We start from the raw sequence: 20,221 nt of genomic DNA on the forward strand, positions 1-20,221 counted from the left end.
TTAAAGGGCCGCCCGGCGCGGCGGAGTGGGAGCGGCGCGGCGGCGGCCGGATAACGGAGGCAGGTGGCTGTGCCCGCATTCTCGGCACTCCCGGCTCACCCGGCATCGCCTCCTCGGCGGCGGGGCTTGGCAGAGCGGTGAGAGGCTCGGCGCGGTGGCACCGTCCCGGGGAGAAGCGTGAGGAGAGGCTCAGCGGGGCTGCCTGCCCCGGGGTTCCCGTTCCCGTCACGGCCGGGCCCGGGAGGTGCCGCCTGCCGGAGCCTCGCGAGGCCCGGGGCTGCCCCGGCCCGTTGAGGCGGAGGGCGGGCGGTTTTAGCGCCCGGGACCCGCCCGGGCCGTTATTGCTGTCCCGGCCGCTGGGGCTGCTCGGCCACTTCTGGTGTTAGCTGGGGTTTGTTTGTTTGGTTTTGGGTTTTTGTCTTGTGTGCTTGTTGTTTTGCCCTTGTTGGGGTGTTTACTTGGCTTTTCTTAACTCCTCCTTTCATGTTCTTTCTTGACTCGTTTTCGTAGTTTCTGTTTGCTTGCAGTTGTTCGTACCAGCCTTATTTATCAACTTTATGCCATTAAGTCCAACCCATAGCTAACTTCGTTTTTGAAATGTTGCTGGTTCCATAAAATGATTAATTCTCTCTGCCCAAAGCCTTCAGGGTGGCCCTGAAATGTCAAAAGTGTGATTTCGTTGTTATCCCTAATTCTGCTCTCCCTGTTTTTCAGGTATAGCTTAGTGTTATGGGTGATACAGAAGAAGCTAAAATGCAGATAACGCCAGAAACTCCAGGACGAGTCACAATCCTGAACCCTTTTGAAAGTCCTAGCGATTACAGCACTCTTCAGGAGCAGATTGTTTCCAGTCCTTCAATCTTTAAGGCAACGAAATCCTCATCTGTAAGATCCAGTCCTTAGTTGTGTAACTATACAGATATAGTGCTAATATTTTCAAATGCATTAAAAGGGGTATTTTGTTTAGTGGACTTCAACGTACGTACCAAGCTAAAGAACTTCAGTGGCATTTGGTGTTCCTTCTATTCACAGAACTGTGCTGCTTTTAAATACTAATATTGCCACTTAGTCTTCCTCCCTGCCTAAATTTATTTTGTCCTTAGAGATGAGTGATTGAGTGCTAAAACCAGTAGAAAGTAGATAAAGACTAGTTGTTGGGTGTGGTACTCTGGTCCTCCTTACAGTGCAGAAAACAGTTTCTACTTAGACGCTGAGTAGGCTGGTTGCAAAAAAAACCTTATGCAAATTGCACTGAGGTTGTGAGCTGTTTGTGTACTCAAGTCAATGATTTTGTGACTGTTTTTTTCATTGCAAATTACATACTGGTTTGCAGTTGAAATTATTTTCTGAGAAGCAGTAGAGGTGAATCTACTAATGAAACTAAAAAGACCCACTTGGTAGATAATTCTCCAAATATATTTGAACAGTACTTTGTTAAATAAAGGCATGAAGCTTCTTATTTCTGAATTGGATTTTGTTGTGCCCTGTGTATGGCATTTATGAGGAAAGTGTTGAAGAATGTGCAGGCATTTGCAGCTCTGGTCTTAGAAATGGGAAGTGAAAGGAAGACTGCTCTATTATTTGGATAACTTGGGTCAGGATACTGAGTTTCTGTGGAACCACAGTTTGGACTGAAGATGCAATTTAAGTTCATCCCAAGTTATGTATCTTTAGCAGACCTGTCCGTAGGAATTGAGAAGAAATTAACACCTCAGTTTGTGAGTACCAGCTGTAATCTTCCACTTCAATATTGCTACCAGCAGGATAAGAAGCCTGACTGACTTACTTTATTTTAGAGCAGATCATTTAAATAGGAACACTTTTGATTGCTTTTGACAGAAACTATATGGAAGCTGTGATTGTATTGTTCCATTGAGATTTGTCCTGTGGTTATATTTTTATCTTTTTAGAATAGCAAGCACTAAGGTGCCTGTTTCTTTCTGTAGACACCAGGAAAATTCAGATGGTCTATTGATCAGCTTGCTCTAATAAATCCTGTGGAAATAGACTCAGAAGACATTCGACGCCAAGGAATGTATTTGAGCCGTGCTAGGTAACTTACAATTTATTTTTATGCAGCTAACTTAGCTTTAATACTAGTACACTTGTTCTTATGCTTTATTAACATTTCAGCATAGCATTAAAGACTTTTTATTAAAATCTTCTTACACAATTTTTTACATGATGTGGATATAATATTTAGATGAGGCTCTGTGTTGCTTCCTTTTAGTGTTAAGGGCTGCTGATTCACTCTGATTGCAGTTTGGAAGACAGCCAGATAAAGGCAGCTAGTGGAAGCAAGAAAATGTTTTGCTAGTGATCATTACCAGGCTACCTCTTGTGCTCCTTGTTACAACACAGTTTATCTTCTCAGAGTGCTCCACAGTGAGGCTTCTTTGGCCCCTGGGGCTCCTGCAGAAGGGCAGACATGCTGGGAAACTAGCTGGGGAAGCCCCAGCAGTCTCTTTCAAAGGTCCAGATTAATGTGAAGGAGGTGGCTCCAGTGCCAGTTACTTGAAGTACTTTGGGAACCTTACCTCAACTTTTTTTCCTTCTCTGAAAATCACTTGCATGAGGAAAACAAATGGGTAGAACAGTCTTGGTATTTGGAACTTATCTTGAGGAATAATTTTACATGCAAGTGGTAGAGAGTGCCAAGTGAAAGTAGCCAGGGAGAACCTTAATGGTGAACCCTGTAGACTCTCCTGAACGTTTCTCAGATACAAACTTACAGAAGGAACTGCTCCTGAAGGCATGAAGCACTGCAGGAATAGAGTAATGAACCTGTCCTGTCTAGATCAGGTTGCTCAGTCACATCCACCTTGATCTTGATTGTTTCCAGGGATGGGTCATCTACCCCCTCTCCAAGCAACCTGTTCCAGTGTTTCAACACCTTCATCATAAAAACTTACTGGTTTTAGTGTCTGACTGAACCTACAGTTCTCTTTTTGAATAATAAGACCTGTAGGACTATTGCTGTCCTCACCTGCATCTGAATCACCAGGTCTTAATGTTTCCTGTCCTTCCTCTAGCAGCCAGTAGGTTTCAGACTAATGCTTTTTATATGTTTTAAAGCCTTAAGCCTACTGTTTTTAGGGAGTTAATTACATTGTTTCTGAAACCTTACTCAGACAAGCTAGCTTTAATGGAGATGACTTGGGTGACAGTTCCAGTGATGATGAGTGACATGGCCTGTAGATATAAACCTGCATTGTCTCAGTGGGTCCTTTCAGCCTGTCCCAATGTTTCATAATCACTGTGGTTCATTTTTTTAACCATCTGCTGTGATTAGAAAGAGGCTAGTTTGTGTATGTGGAGATTTGCTGTGTCCAGTGCACGCACATACATGAATCCACAGGGATTGTATGCTTGTTTTTTGGTATAATAATCTGCAAGAGCCTTCATAGATCTGTCACTTTAGCATCATCTAGGCAGATGTTACTGAAGGCGGCATGTCCAAACATTGCAGATATATTTGAAGTCTGATAGGCATAAAAAAGAGCTGGGAGAGTTTATGTATTTGTCACATCTATATGTGCTTGTATATCTAATAATGTCTTGTTATCTGATTGATTTCTAAAATTATTCAAGGGTAATTCAGGTATATGAACTGTGAATGAAAGTATTAGGTGGTTCAGCTAAGAAAATGATGAACGTTTATAAGCTTCAAAAAATTTTACAGTAAATGACACTGTAGTAACTGAAAGCCAGGCTTGAAGGTGACCGTTAGAGGAAATAGAAATATAGAATCTCACACATCATGAAGTAACTACAATATTTTTTTAAAAACTAAGTTAAAAGCTGCACAAGGAAATACAGTCATTGTTAGAAACTGAAACTGAAGAAGCTGTGGCAGACTGGGTATTTGACTAGAGAGAACTCTGTGCTAGGAAAGTGGGCTGTGTCAGGAATTTGAGTGTGCGAATTCCAGGAGTGTTTCCAGTTGCCCTTTAATTCCTTACAGCTCTGTTTTTTAGTCTGCTTAGTTTTATAGTGCAAGTCTAATCTCATGTGAATTTTAATAGTAAAGTACATTCATATGAAATTATTTTGGAAGATCAGTTATGATTGAGTTTTGGTGGTCCAGACTGGCTGAGTAAACAGACTATTTGCTATTATGTACTTTTAAATAGTAGAAATATTTTTCAAATCAACTGAATTGAGAAGTCCATTTGTATTTCTAAATTTATGTATGAGATCATTGCATGTAAGAATAAAAGCATCATAAGATTTAGGGTTTAGCGCAATTTAATTTATTAAGTTCCTCTTAAATTTATAAATTTATTATATGTCTGGACTTTGCATGTTTTCCTTATGTGATGGTTTTGATAATTGAGTTGTTTTTCATTTGTTACTTAGAATTGATAAGGAGACAGAAGACAGAAGGCAAAAAGCTATTGAGGAGGTAATAAAACTTCATGCTATCAAACATTGATTTGTCTACAGAAAGGATTAATGTCTTTTACAGGATTTCAAAACCCAGAAGCCTACTACATTTCAGTAAGAAAGTAATTTTGCACCCTCATCCCTTGCAGTTGTAGCTGGGAATCCACACACTCCTTTTCTTCCCCTCTCCTTTCAGAACACATGTAGGTCAAAACAAGAGATTTTTTATTTTGTTTTTTTTTTTGGCTACAGTAATGTGGCTGTAGTATAACTCTTACTAACTTCAGGTTAGAAACAGCAATTGAGAATTTGGGGGTTTACAGTAACAGTTGGAGTGATACTGCATTTTTTGAAATATTGGAGAATTTGTGGGTTTGTTTTTTTTTTATTCTTCCAAAGTCTGCTTTGTTGGATGGAAGACTTTATTCTGGTAACTTGTATTTTCCCATCCAGTTTTCATTTTATTTTTCACTATTCATTTGGCTAGCAGAGAAGGAAAAATGAAATGTTAAAAATATTTGCTACAGAAATCTCCAGTGTTGTTTTCAATTAAAAAATAAGTCTCTGATAGGCAGGTCTATCAGTTTCTGGCTCTACAAACAAAAAATGGTTCCATAAAAGAGTTGTGTAGTTGACCTGCAGCTAAGATGCTCTGTTCTAAATTTGCATTAAAAGGGGTGTTTCCTCTTTGTGAGGTATAACCTAATGGATTATACAGCTAAACAGCTTGAAACCCTGTCTCTGAAAATATACCTTTCATAGCTGCATGTTTCAAGCTAAGTTTTTTTCATTTACTTTGAGTCTTGCATATTTTTGAGAACAAGATTTGCCACGTGTTTCTTGAGGGTTTGTAATAGTGTTTATCTCCTCAGCATCAGGGTGTTTCTCAGTGCAGCTGTGATGGTAGACAGTTTCTGGTTCACAGAAAAGGACTGAACTGCCAGTATTCAAAAGTGTTTTACCCCTAACCAGTTTAGCCAAATACACTGACACTAATAATGTTGCCAAAAAGGCTTCTCACTTTGACTGTTACTGCGGTGTCTGTCACTTCTGTGAAATGCTCAATTGTCAAAATAAAACATAAACTGAAAATTTAAAACTAATTATTTTTAAACTACTATGCTAGAAGCATGGTAGTGACAATTCAATTTTTAAAATGAGTAATTACTGTTAAGTGAAACTTGTGTGTAGTTTTCAGTCTGCATACTTGAAAGATCTGAGGTGCTATGGGTCATAAAGAGCAGAGGGGTCTTCAAATCAAATTGTGTTTTCTTTAGCCTCTTTGGGACTACAATAATGGAATGTTATACATTTTCTTTTCTTGTTCAGGGTACTAGTCTAAATTTAAAGTTGAAAATTTTAAAAAGTGCTGAGATCGTTTGTTTTTATTCTACTCCAGTTTTTCACAAAAAAACTCATCGTTCCTTCTCCTTGGACTGAACATGAAGGCAAACAAGTTTCTCAGTTTAATTCAACTAAATGTAAGTTGCGTTTTTGTGTCCACCCAAAATAATATAGCTTTTGGAGAATTTATCAAACATTTTTTTTTTTTTCAACCTCAATTTAAATGTTAAGAACCAGGGATAAAATATGGTGCAACTGATTGATTTTCAGCTGTTGTTGCCAAGTGCTTTCTGTGTTTAAAAATCATTTATTAATTGAAAGTATTGTATAATTTTCCTTTTTGTTGTTCTTCATCCTTGTTCTTAAATTCTTCTCCATTAACAATCAGTCTGCAAGCATTTTAATTTACACACATAACTTTGTATCTGTAACTATCAACTATGTTGATACCAGTAATAGCCAAGTCTTCTGCTTCACTTTTTTCTTCAGATACTTGCATGTCCTCTTATTCCAGCTGCTTTCCTCACCATAAAGCATATTGGAAATAGAATTCTGTATTCTTTTATTAGCAGCATAAATTCCTGTTGTCATCCTGCTAGCTCACTGCCACTAGTGGTGGTGGGTTTTCTAAAATTGTTTCATTTATGCCACTGTTAGATTTTCTTCTTAACGCTTTTATTGAAGTTGATATATAACCAGCAGAATACAAAACAAATTGATTACAAGATGGAAAAATGTGAGCTATAAAGTACTGTTTGCATGCCCTGTTGTTTGATTTGAAAGTCTTAAGTGAGTGGAGTCTCTTGGTAGATTTGGAAAAGGCTAAGCTGTTAAATTTTTATCAAGGAAATGCAGCTTGTGGATAGTTCTTTAATTGTCAGTTGTAATATGATCACTTTAAGGGCAGAGAACATAAGGCTTAATCTGAAATCTGGTAAAGTGAATGGAGAAAGAAAATAGTCTAATGTGTTCTTCAGCTGCATAAAAAAAAAAAGTTGAAGTGTATCTTCACTTTTCTCCAGTCCAGACTGAATGATTTTCTGGAAATGTGCTTTACTTGGACACAGCCTGTTTAGCTAAGCATGAACTAATTTGTTTTAAATCTGTGTCATGTAGAGACAGAAGGAGACAAAGTTTTGGGCAATGTTGATGCTACCTCACTAAGCTTTTTTTGAATGGAAACATGCTGAAATTCTCTTGATAGCTATAATGGTAATTTTTTTCTCAGTACTCCTTTCTGATCTCTTCCAAACATTGATGCAAAAATTTTGTTTGGTTGCATTATGTATTTTGACTTAATATTGCTACATTTCAGAACTATGTGCAGTTCTTGTTTAAATTTAAGTTCTATGTTTTCCAGCCATAGATATAGATAACATTTTCCCGATTGGAAGACAGCTGAGCTTGCAGCCTGGGAAAAGCAATGGTGAGTAAAAGGCAATGCCTAAAATTACAGGCTTTCTCTGAACAAAAAGAATGCATTTTTGATGGATATTTAATTTCAAAAGGAAGTTATTTGTTTGTTAGGGTTACTGTAGAAATAGTTTTTTGTGAACTGTATGGCTCTGTTACTTTTAATATCCATTCTCATAGGAATTTAATTCTATTTTACTCCCTTGTATTTTTTCAAGTAGAAAAATAAGTCCCCTGTAGACTGTGGAGTGCATTTTTTTCAACTCAGTGTCTACTTTTTCTGGATTAAAAAGTGAATGTGAGCTTCAGATTTATAAGTAAATTACAGTTTTGAAAAATCTTTAATATGCTGGATTGTTTTGGGTTAGGGAATCATGATTATTTTCTATGCCAAATAAATATCAGAAATCCTAATACATCTTTTAAACTGTATCATTTTAGATAAATAGTTATTGCTTTTCCCCAAGGTATTTTGATTTTTCTGCAACTTCATTTTGAACCCTTCCTTTCTTCAGAGATCTCTCTTCTCAGTTAAAAACCTCTAGAGAGGCATTCCTAAAACTCTTGGGTTTTTATCTCTAAGCCTAGTGTGCTGCATGCAGTGTTGTCAAATCAGAATCGTACTTTAATTAACACTTTTCCTATTGCAACTGTAATTTAAATACCTTAATTGCAGTGCAATTTGAAAGTGAATTTTTGTTTCTACAGCTTTAGCAAAAGATCATTCTAAGCTAATTTTGTTGGTTTTATTTGTTGCAGCTGCTTGTCAGACAGTACTGTCCTTGCCAGTGGATTTTAATTTAGAGAAAATACTAGGTACGTCATGTAATACCTAAATTTAATTATGAATGTCTAAATAGAAAACTTGGTTTTGTAATGTTGGCTGGGTTTGTCTTGTGAAATACTGACAACTACATGTATGAATGAAAGTTTTATGTATTCTAAATCGGCAGTTACTGCATGACTGGAAATTGTTCTGCCTGCAGGTGTTTGAGGGGAGACCTCATTGCCTTCTACAGTTTCCTCATGAGGGGAAGAGGAGGGGCAGGCATTGGTCGCTTTTCTCTGGTGACCACTGACAGGAGCTGTGGGAATGGCCTGAAGTTGTGTCAGGGGCAGTTTAGGTTGAATATCAGGGGTGGTTGGGCACAGGAACAGCTCCCCGGGGAAGTGGTCAGAGCACCAGCCTGACAGAGTTAAAAAAGCATTTGCCAATGCTTCAGGCACATGGTGTGACTCTTGGGAGGTCCTGTGCAGGGTCAGGAGTTGGACTTCAATGATCCCTGTGTGTCCCTTCCAACTCAGGATGCTCTATGATTCTAGAGAGCCTGTTCTCTCCCAAACACACAAACAGAGCAGTAATTTGTCTTACCAGAGCTGTTTGTACAGATGCCAGCCAGGAGTCTCAAAGCTCAACCTTGCCTTGAGTAAAGCTGAGCTGTAACTCTGCTTTACTGTACCTGAAACCATGGTGGGTACTAGAAGTTGTGTGGTGGCAAAAAAGCCATGACTGCAGAGTGAGGAGGCAGGAGTCCAAATCAACTGTCTGATTATAGGTGCTGCATCAAGCAATTGCTGCCACCTTCTCAGGCAAGGGGGCTGGAAGGGGCTGGTCTTACAGCTCATGGGTAGAAACAGTGGGTACAGCCAGCTCAGAGCATTTTGGCTGCATGTTCCTATCCCAGTGCTGAAATTCAGAACCATGACTGTGGGCCAGCAAAACATATTTATTGCCTTTGTTTTTTTGTCCTAACAAATGCTTCCATCAATACATAGTTTGGGAGTTGATGAAAAATTTCTCCTACAGGGAATATCCAACTAGAATAGAACAAGATAAAAAAACCCTAAAGTAATCTGGTAAACCTGAGCATATTTTATTGGGTGTAGGAGTGACGGGGGTCACGCATGGTAGGGACAGACAGAGACGAGATCTCTTTGAAGCCAAGTCGTGAAACTATCGGTTTATTACAAAGGGCGTGGGTGCAGGGCCCTGTTTCGAGCTGCCAGCCGCAGCTCGGGAGCAGGACCCAGAGAAGAGAGGCTTAAAGTGTAAGAGAGACAACGGCGAAGGTTTAAGAGCGGAGAGCATGTAGAAAGCAGGGGGTGAAGGAGTGCAGAGGGAAGACAAAGAGACAAAGAAAGAAAAGGGCACGAAGAGGGCAAAGAGATAAGGGAGACGAGAGATAAGAGAGCGTGAAGAGCGGGCAAAAAGAGAGCGAAGCTCCCGTTACAACACAATAAATCATCTTCAGTGTTGAATATGCAGATTCTCATTAACCAGTCTACTACAGCATGCATATCTTATAACATTTCCACACAACCTATAAGAATCACTACATTACCATACTATGTTTACGTGTTAAACCCTAAATCTTATTCTTTGGGCCCCATCTGCCAAGCTGCAAGGCCTGCTCTACTCTTAGGCCTGCAGAGGGAATTGTTTCCTCCAGGGGGGATTACATTCAACTGGTCACAGCTAAGGTATCTCAAAGGTTGCTTTCATTTCAATCTCGCTTATAGTTTCTATATTCTCAAAATCTTTTGCCAGGCAGTCATATTTAAAAGGCTTTGTTGTTTCATCCTCCCCAACAATTGGGTCTTAGTTTATGCCTTCCTACTGTAAACAGCTAACTACTTGTACTTTTTTAAGTCTTATCTGGTTTGCCTCTGCATGTATCATGAAGACCATCAAAGCATATGGGAGACGTGAAAAAGAGTCTAGGTTTGCTTGGGTAGTAAAATAATCCCTGACAGCTCAGATGTGAGGAATAATACAGTTGTGGAGAAAGATCAATAACTATATAGAAGCCAATGTTTTTATTTTTTTAAGTTCAGACTTTAGTATTGAGGGATGATAGGCAGAAGTGGAACTACCCTTAGTAGACAGAGGTGACTTTTTGTAGGGATGACAAGCAGTCCTTTGGGATAGGTGCCTAAACAGATTAATTAGTTGCTGTATTGGTAAATTAGATTAAATGTTTTAATTTAATTAGATTAATTGTTTTAATTCCTGTAATGGAATGTATTTTTTTCCTACATTTGTATTGGAAACAATTTTTCCCCCACATTTCCAGGTGAATATTTTAGAACTGATGAATTTGCAGATCAGTCTCAGGAAAATCTGAGCTCTTCATCACTCAGAAGAAAGCTGTTTTTAGAAGAGAATGGGAATGTATCTGCATGTTTGTCCCCTTCTTTGCACAGTCCATGTGGTAGTCAGCCACTTGGAGTGCTTTGTTCCATAGAATTATCTCCAGCTCGGTGCAGAAGCCCCCTGGACACATCTAGTTCAGTAAGTAGCCTGTTTTGTAGGCTGGGTCAGATGTACTTTATGAGAGAGTAGGAGTTAGACTAAAACTTGTTTGGTTTTTTTTTCCAAATTCTGAAAAAAAAATATATGTGAACAAAAGTCCTGAAAGAATATATTACTGACTTTTTATTATTTCAAATTATTTCGTTATGCTGCTCTTCTTTTGTATTGGGAATTATGTTTTAATTTTGTTATGAAAAGGGAGTAGGAATTAAAACATATAAAAGACTTGCTGAAAGCATGTTAAAACCTTTTTTTTGCCCATAAAATGTGTCTACAAAAAGTCGTGTTTAAATCCATGAATTGCTGCCTACAATAACAGTTGATATGAACATGTGATATAATTATATTTCCTTTAAATCTCATAAGCTCATTTATAGTGAAAGAAATGACTTGTGGATCTTTGAAGTGCAGTGCTAAATATGCCTTTTTCTTTCCCATTGGCCAGAGTTTTCTGATAATTAGACATTTATTAGAACACAGAACAAAATGTCCATTTTTTAAATTAAACAAGATGAACCTTATCCCCATGTGGACATAGCTAAAATGGTTTAGGTGATTTTCATCTGTGAGGTGGTTTGAAGTGTGTGAAAAAAGCCTACCTACACTAGGATAGTGTAGCTTAAAAAAAAAACAGGTAACCTAGTAAAGAATTCCTACAATATAATTATAGGGCCAAAAGTGATGGGTGGATGAGGGAGTGGGTTTTGGTCTGGGTTTTTTTGTTGTTGTTGTTGTTTGGTTGGAGGGTTTTTTGGTTTTTGTTTTTTTGTTTAGTTGCATGATAGTCTTAAGTAAGGTCATTCTCTTTTCTTCAAGAGAAACAGTTTTGTATCTACTGCTGAATTAAGTACATTGGATTACATTAAAATATAAATAATGACTGACTTTTATCTGCAGTGATATCAGTAAGAAATTTAGATTAAACACTTGACTAGATACATAGATACCATTAATTCTCTATTTACATTTCTCATAGTTCTTAAGAATAGTGGTTAAAATAGTCCTAGCTGGTGTTGGGTGAGAGTTTGTGTCCATTGCTCTTTTCCCCTGTGTGAGGGCATAAGGTCCAGGTGAAGAGCTGCAGTTGGAATATTGAAGCTAAACTAGAGATTGTAATTGTAAAGGATTAGTCCTTTCCAGTGCTGCCATATTAAGCACATTTAAGTTAGAACCATTTTATATATACATGTTAGCCATAGTTTACATTATGAAAATAATACTCTGTGGATTTGATGATTTTTTTTAAATCTATTTTTTCCTCTTTGTCCTTTGTGAAGGGTCAGTTTTCATCAAGTCCTATTCAGGGAGGAGCAAGAGCTTACAGTCTAGGAAGTATAACCAGTCCCCCATTTTCAGAGGGATCTCCTGCACCTAATGGTTCTCCTGCTTTTTCACCAATTGCTTTTCACATAAGAAAAACACCACTCTCAGGTATGGTTTAATTGTATATGTATTACTCTATCTTGAGTAATAGATTTTTACTATAAAACTTCTAAATTCTTACAGGAACGTTTTTCCTTTGGAGAGGTGTTTCTGTGCTTGGCAGACCAGCAGTCTCCTGTATAACACATCTGCTGTTCAGCAGTGAAATATGTGAAACAATGAAATCTATATATGCTTGCAACTCATCAACTAGGGCAAATATTTCAGAAGAAGGCACTGAGACCCAATAAGAATGAAGAAAAGATAAAAGGGTTAATTTAATCTATTGTAGGAGGGGGTTTAAAACCACATGCCTGAATTTAGTCAGGTTACAATTCTGATTTGGCCCAGCCTGAAGCATTTTAATATCAGTGGGCAAAGAATGTTTAGCTAGAGCTTTCAAATCATGCCATCATGAAGATGATTTGAAATGAAATGACTAATGAAGAAATCACAAGCACTTTATGTCCTCATTGCTGTAGGAAATGTCACTGTTTCTTGCTGTGTCTCTACCTGGTAAGGCTTAATGCTTTGTTTATACATGATTTGTACAGGTTTGGCATGATTATACATGACTTTTACACATTTTGATTAATGGTATTTTACATCATTATATATGGATGTTGCACAGGTGTTTTTTCACTTGCTTGATCTTAGACTTCTTTGCTGCCAAAAACTTTAAATGCCTATAGATTGTGTATTGACATTTGTTTAGGAAAAAATGAATAGGGGACTATAATGGACTATACTAAACCTGCCTTCACCCATTTCCCTTTGAATACTGTATAGTAATAACATTTAAAAATACAAGGTCTCCAATACAGTAAATGATGTCATAGAAAAGAAATTTAATGGGATGAAAACTTGCCTTTACCATATACCATGGTAAAATGTATGTATGGGTGATGGGTTTGGTTTTGGGTTTGCTTGTTTGGTTGGGTTGGGAGGCAACAGTCAGTGAAATACTCTGTAGTTGGCTATAAATTATTCAGTGGACTGCAGGGCCTTGAGAATGATGAGTTTTTTCTATCAGATATCAGGTGAAGTCAAACCTTGCTCATTTTCTTTCAGACCAAAGAAAATTTACATTTCGTTCTCCAGATATTCCTTCTTCCTCAAGTAGGATGACACCCCCAAGTACAAGAAGTCCTTACATAGATGGTTGTTCTCCAATTAAAAATTGCTCTCCTATGAGACTTGGAGCCTGTAGAGGAACTGCCCAATATCAGACTTCTGTCATTAGAATACCAATTGCAGTTGAGAATCATGAGGATGAGGAGGACAAGGAAAACGCTTCTCCAGCAGAAGCTCGCTTCCCAGAAATGGATAATGGAATAAAGGTACATCAGGAAGACAGTGATACTTTTGGACACGGTGCACATCTCATGGTGGCAACTGTGTCCATTGCACCAGATCACTCAGAAGGTTGTCGTCAAAGGTTGTCATCATTCCAGGACATAGAAGGCTTAAAGGAAAATAATACTGTGGACATGGCTGATGCAGCTGAAGTGTCAGAGGAAAACACTTGGATGAAAGAAACAACTGGCAGTGGCAATACACCAATGACCAGCTTTATGACAGGCATTACTTTCAGTATTGAAAGCTCTCGCATGTGCATGTCACCTCTTGCAGAAAGCAGCGCAATTCCTTGTGACAACAGTAGTATTCAGGTAAAAATACAATTTTTGGTTTCTGTAAAACTGAGCTCAACATAACTTGGAATACGTATACTAATCTGGAAGTAATTTTTATTTTCTCTTATTGGATATGGCATCCAGGCAGTATTGTGACTTTTATCCCTTCCCTTCATCCTCTCTTTGGGTGGAGTTAGCAACACAAAAATAATTGCTCTGCTATGTACATTAGTATATTTAACTTGATCCAAACTCATGCTTTTAACAATTTGCTTTTTTTATTAACTGGTCATAGTTGGTTTGTTGGATTAAGTTTGGTTAAACAAATGCAAATCATACCAGGTGTATGAGGGATTTATTTGTGTTAAATGACTACATTTTTCAAGCCCAGCTTTTTGGTTTCAGGTGGACAGTGGTTACAATACACAGACTTGTGGAAACAGCATTATGGATACTGCAGGGGCTGAAAACAGTTGCAAAGAAAATGATGTGAACACTATTGTGTTTCAGAATAAATCTCAGCTGCTTAGAACAAAGGTAGGATTTGTGGTTAAAAAGTGATAGGCTTCCCATCTAAAGCATCCCATTTTATTTGGTTTCAGGGAGCCTGAGGGGAGAAACTGTCAGATGATAATAAAGATGTTAATGTAGTGTTGGTTCAGAGACAATATTGAATAAATGCAGGACAAATATCTTAAACTGGCATACAAAATGTTTCATGATAAAAGCAAAGGCTTTGGAGGAAACTGAGGTATATGCATGAATAGTAGTAGTGATGCTGTTCGTGACTATTGTAGTCAGTCTATAATGTTTTTTTCTTTTGTTCTTGCTGCTTCATTTATTGCTAAGTTTTAAGCATGTGCCTGTGGAGAAGGACATTTCTGGAGAAAAACTGTCTGCTGCTAATTTTTATAAACTTAGTATTGACTCCTAGACCATACCTGGCATGCTGACTTGGTGGGAAACTTTCTGCATGGGTATACAGTCTTTTTACAAGCCCTTTGAGGACCTATCTGAAAAACACATTATAAATGATAATACATGTCTAGCAAAACTCCCAACCTCTTAATCCTGTGACTGATAGGAAAGAGTTCTACTTCTTCCAGAGACTTGAAGCAAGGCTAGTTTCTTTGGAGAAGATAGCAAAGATCATCTCTTCTCAGTAATTATGGTCACATGATGCTGCAAACTTAGTAGTTTATGGTCTGCTATGTCTTGAAAGCCCTTCAGGGGGAGACAGTACTGACCATGAGTACCAGATCATAGAAAAATCTCAAGTGAACCCATTCAGCCCTGACTTCCCTTCTGGATGTGACATGCTAAAAGCCACTTCTCTGCCAAGGGGAAGTGCTGACTGATGGTATCTTACAGACCACTGATATCAAATTTTAAACTGTTCATTTAAGACCAGGACAAATGCGCCCTTACAAGAACAATAGATATTTTGTCTTTAACTTTTAAAAACACTCATTTAAATTCCTGCCCCAGTCACTCTGTTGGACATGGATTTTATGTGTGTGTGTACCTGCCACAGTCACTTGTGTGGTATCAAACCCATCCTAGAGGGAATTGCCAGTGTCACACAGCTGCCCTTTCCCACTCTTAGTCCTTCAACTTCTGGGTCCCAACTAAGCCAAATGTTGCTGTTTAGATTAGGAGTAAAGTGTGAAGGCATTAAGGGCTTCATTCAGATCTTACAACTGAGAACCCCAGGGAATGAAAGGAAAAAGGCACAGACATTGCTGGCTGAAAGATTCAAGTCAGGCTCATTCAGACATTCATGTGAGCCCTTGAAATGAGGTAGTTCTTGCAGACAGCATGTTTCAAATATCTGTGTAGAGAAAATGTCTTACTTCATTTTTTTCTCATTTCAGAAGGGTAGAGTTTCAAGTACTTAGGATACTTGAAATTTGCAGTTTGTTATCTTGGATCTTGTTTCTTTTGGAGAATTTCTGTTACAATTGTTTTAAAACTAACCTTTTCTTATTCACCTAGGAGTGTTCTGTTTTAAGCCATAAGGACAATCAGTTACTGAGAACAAAATCTCCAGAGAAGCAATCCTGTTTTCAAAAAGCCAAAACACATAGCACAGTATTTGGTCAAAATGCAACTTGCAACATTTCTGCTTGGAATCATAACAATGAAAATCAAGTTCGGGGATTTCACAAAAGTGGTATGTAGTTTTCTAATGGAGAACTTAATCTGTGGTTTCTAATAAATTTTATAAATATGACCTCAATTACCTGGATTATATATGCTATTTTGCTTTTCTAATGCAAATGTAATAAACTGTTTTATATATATTAAGGAAGTTTTTAAATAATGTGGGATTTTTCAGGTCTTATTGAGAATTTATTAGTGTCATTAAGTGATCCTTTTTGAAAATTAAAGTGTCTAGATTTGGTACAGAGAAATAACAAGTATTTTTTCAGAATTGTATTCCTTCTGTGACTAGGGTGGATTCCATGAGCAGCCTAAGATAACTTGCATAGGAACCAGTGTAACTTGAAAATCACTTACATTTTAAGATTTGTCCCTCCTAAAGGCATGAGGGACATTCTTCTTTGCGGGAAAGAAAAGTGGAAAGGGTATTATTCTGGTTTTGGATTGCTTTTCTCCAACCACATATATTGTGTGGCTTCATAAATACTACCAGTAGTACCAAGAGTAAGTCACTGGACAGAAGTGAACTGCTGGGGTGTGATGAGAGCAAATGTCAAGTTTAGTTCTCTTAGAAATATAAAATGAGCTTTATGTCAAAAGAAGCTATTTAGTAATTCTCTAAACAGCTTTTTCCTTAGTTTGACAGAAATCTGTGATGTTAGTTGGGTTTAAATAAAATGTATTATTGGTTACCTTAAAATTCAAAGCTAGTGTTGTGACTTTCGTAATTGTTTTAGTACTAAACTTGATCAGCTGACACTACCAGTGTCTCTGAAGAACAACTGTGTCCAAATTGATGCTCTGGTACTCTTTGGAAGGAACCTAAGAAGGTGCAATAAGATTCATTGGCCTCAGAATTATCACTAAGAAAATGGTGCAGCCTTTCTTAATTCCTAGTATTATTATGTTGCTTACAGAAATTACCAAAATTATTAGATAAATCCTTAAAAAACAATTAACTTTTGCATGCCATTTATTATCAGAAGTATTAATACAAGCAAACATTTGATCCTTTCAAGAAAACCATCAGTTAATTAAAATGATGGATTGAAGGGGGGGTCAGAAGCTCAGAACTCCCTTTGTATTATCAAATCAGATTTAGTTGAATTTGCTTGTATTTATTTAAAAGAACATTCTGGAATTTATAAATGTGAATAGGGGGAAAAAAATCCATATGATAATCTTGCAGCCCTCGTGACCAAGAGGGAAAGAAGAGATAAGGGACACACTGATATTTCTGGGCTCTGTTTATGTAGAGCTCTGGTAAACTTCATTAGATTAATGTAAATGAAGTCCATTCTAACAAGTGTTCCAGGTGAAGCAGTCATCATCTTTTTTCATGGCAAAGATGTCCCAGGATATTGGATGGAAGTTGTGCTTTCTGTCCTATTCCACAACCCACAGAAAAGCTTGTACCAAAGCGACAGACAGTGGCTGATGAGCAACTATTGGCACACGAGGCCTGAAACCTATTGGCCATTTGGTTAGATCTAAATTGGAAGGAAAGACAGCATTTAAAAAAAAAAAAAATCTTCAAAAGGAACAGAATCTCTTGGCATTAAAATCAAATCTCTTGGCATTAAAATCAGTGTGTTAGACCTGAGAGTTATGTGGTGTTTGACTAGAACAGTTCTTGAAATACTTGCATTAATAATTTCCTAGTGAAGGCTTTCTGAAAAGTGCATTTAAGAAAAAGGGAAACGTCTGTCCACATCACTTGATTGTAGATCTCAAATTGCAAAAATAAATATAAAAAAGTTTACTTCAGAAATCTAATGAGCAAATATGATGTGTATTATTTTTACTTTGTAAAAATACAGAAGTATTTAATCACCATTTCTGTAATGCATATGGGATTGACAGTAATGGAATCTGGCGTCCTGTATTAGCTGTTTCATTGTCCTCACACAGTGCTCTACTAGATGCTGGAAAAACACTGAATTGGTAACTGTTAAGGAATGAATTTTGTTAAAAGCAGGAGATGAACTCAGACTTCTGGAAAACAAATTTTATAGAATAGGGCCTTCAAAATGTTCTTAGCTTTAGCTTCTGAGCTTTGGCACTCAAAAGCAGATACAACTTTGTCTGAGATTTAAAAGTTTCGTATGACCTTGTGTCATTTCTGTTTCTCATGATAATTTTAACAACAATCAATTGAAAGGTCTAGAGAAAGGATTTATTTTTTCAATTGTGATTACTAAAACAGTAATGTAAATTTAATGAACGTTAAGCAGGGTAGCCCAAATTAATTATTTTCACAATATGTTAAATGATTGGAGGCTTCTGAAGTATTCACAAGTAAAAAAGCAATCCCTAAAATATTTAATTTCAACCTGTATTAGTATTTTCTTAAAGCTAAGAAAAGAGTAAGAGTAGAAATGGGTGAATGTGAGAAGTGATTAAGGATGCTCCCACCTGGATTGCCTGTATTTTTTGTCCTGTTTTGTAGTCTTCAGTTAGATAGGAAATATTTATTTTATGCTAACATGCCTATTTTTTTGTTATGTTTGTACAACTGATTTGTAGAAGAAACCTGCTGTGCAAATTACCATGGAAATCACTTGACCATTCTGTTTCTGTAATTGTTCTTAATGCATCGGTTGGCACACATTGCACAAAACGGTCATTGTTTACATTAAATTAATAGAAGTAGTTTTAATGAGAGTCCTTTAACATGTCTAATTGTAAATTGAGTAGTGAAACAAAATAAAGAGATTTTTTTAATACCTACCTTGTTCAATTACTTCTTTGAGTTCTGAGGTGCTAAAGAGAATTCACAGGAGTGCTGACTTCTATCAAACTGTCAAACCTTCCTTAAGGCTATTAAAAAGAAAGTCTGCAATCATTTCTTCACTTTGCAGAAATATTTATTTTCACCCACAGGACAGAGGTGTAGATATACATGATTTTAAAATTTGTTCTGCATTCATAGTCATAAAAAAGTAGCTTTAAAAATTCTTTACAGATTATTAAAATGTGAATTTAAAAAGTAAACAAAACCTGCTTCTAGCATTTTTTGCCCATAGGGAAAAATATGTAAATGCAAGTACTTGTGCTTTCTTCTCAACTTTTACATCCAGCTATTTTCATAGCTTCTTTTTCTTTTTCTCTGGCTCCTCCTTGCTGCTTGCCTCTGCAGAGAGACTTGCATGTGTATCATTTCCTAATATCTACAGTAAGAAAAAAGAGAAGTCAGAACATTTTTATTCAATTTTTGCTATTGTAGTAAAACTTGACTTTACTTGTACAGACCTTTTACAAACACTGTGTCAAAATCAGAAATTTCTGATTTAGATAATTGTCTAAAAGAGGGTCTGCCTTTTTAGAACAATCATAGAGGAACACTCACCTGAGATAAAAGCTGAAAAAGGCAAAGAGAACCAACAGCCCCCTCCTGACAAAGCCAGCAGGTTGTTAGCACCCCAGCCATCAGCCTGTGTTGGCCTTACTTTGTGTCTGTTTTCAGTGTCCCTCAGACTGGAGTCATGGCCTCAAAAGAAGCCCTTGACAGCTAGAGTTGGTGAGCACAGGGCAGCTCAGCATGTGAATGCACAACAGAACACATGGGCCTCTCTACCACAATTTTCACTGTCTAATCCCCACTTTTGAAATCACAGGGATTCACCTCAACCCTGTGAAGGTGAAGGATGGAGAGATCAGAGCAGCCCTGCTGGCAAGGATGTGGGGGTGCTGGTGGATGAAAGGCTGAATGTGACCCAGCAATGTTCGCTCACAGCCCAGAGAGCCAAACGTGTCCTGTCCTGGGCTGCATCCAAAGCAGCGTGGGCAGCAGGGACAGGGAGGGGATTCTGACCCAACCTGCAGTGCTGCATGCAGCCCTGGGGGCCCAGCACAGCAAGGACATGGACCTGTTGGAGCAAGTCCACAGGAGGGCCACAAAAATTATCAGAGTGCTGAATGAAGCAGCTCTCCTGTGAGGAAAGGCTGATAGATTTTGGAGATTTTTTCAGAAATGGCTTAGAAGGCAGCTGTGAGGAGCAAATTCTCACAGCCTGTTTCTGTAAACAGCAGAAGTTCTCAGGTTGTTTTTAATTACAAGTAAAAGTGACAAACATGAAGGCCTTGAGAACCTTGCATACCAGAGTTCTCAGGCAGCTTTCTCATAACAAGTAGATATTCTATCTTTGGCTGTTTTGGGAAAGTAAAATTAAGTTTTGAGAACACAAATCTTGGTATTGGAAACAAAAGGAGGGGTTGGTGTGTTATCTCTGACCTATTGTGAGCTCGGGTTTTGCAATATGCATGAACTTAATTAACACAGTTATAAAAGTGACTGATCGAGTCAATAAACGGAGTCAGATGCTGAACCAACAAAGGTGGGTCTTCTCCCTCCACTTCAATAGATAGAGTTGGGGTTGTTCAGCCTGGAGAAGAGATTCTAGGGAGACCTTTGAGCAGCCTTCCAGGACCTGCAAGGGGAGCTTACAAGAAGGCTGAAAAGGCACTTTTCACATGGGCATCATCCAGTGACAGGAAAGGGGGGAATGGCTTCCCCCTGCCCCTACTTGAAAGAGTGGGTTAGTTC

General features: G+C 37.9%; 2 protein-coding genes across 3 annotated transcripts in view; one reads left to right on the top strand and one right to left on the bottom strand.

Annotated features, from left to right (window-relative positions):
- On the top strand, nucleotides 1–18,937 carry BORA (BORA aurora kinase A activator). 2 transcript variants are annotated; one of them, XM_005487492.4, is made up of 12 exons: nucleotides 1–137; nucleotides 715–885; nucleotides 1,947–2,053; nucleotides 4,360–4,405; nucleotides 5,786–5,867; nucleotides 7,091–7,156; nucleotides 7,903–7,959; nucleotides 10,218–10,435; nucleotides 11,734–11,887; nucleotides 12,950–13,548; nucleotides 13,918–14,049; nucleotides 15,508–18,937. In XM_005487492.4, the coding sequence occupies exons 2-12, from the start codon at nucleotides 730–732 to the stop codon at nucleotides 15,691–15,693; spliced, it is 1,803 nt and encodes a 600-aa protein (XP_005487549.2). In that variant the 5' UTR covers nucleotides 1–137; nucleotides 715–729; the 3' UTR covers nucleotides 15,694–18,937. The 2 variants fall into 2 exon arrangements, with proteins under 2 accessions (XP_005487549.2, XP_074391623.1); XM_074535522.1 differs by lacking the exons at nucleotides 10,218–10,435; nucleotides 11,734–11,887.
- The window catches only part of DIS3 (DIS3 homolog, exosome endoribonuclease and 3'-5' exoribonuclease), a 19,336-nt gene continuing 17,820 nt past the window's right edge, over nucleotides 18,706–20,221 (bottom strand). Inside the window, exon 21 of the mRNA XM_005487493.4 lies at nucleotides 18,706–18,845. Within this exon, the coding sequence (XP_005487550.2) occupies nucleotides 18,762–18,845 (84 nt within the window). The 3' untranslated portion in view covers nucleotides 18,706–18,761. The remainder of the gene's footprint in view (nucleotides 18,846–20,221) is intronic.

The sequence above is a fragment of the Zonotrichia albicollis genome, chromosome 2, assembly GCF_047830755.1.
Source record: "Zonotrichia albicollis isolate bZonAlb1 chromosome 2, bZonAlb1.hap1, whole genome shotgun sequence".
NCBI lineage: Eukaryota > Metazoa > Chordata > Aves > Passeriformes > Passerellidae > Zonotrichia > Zonotrichia albicollis.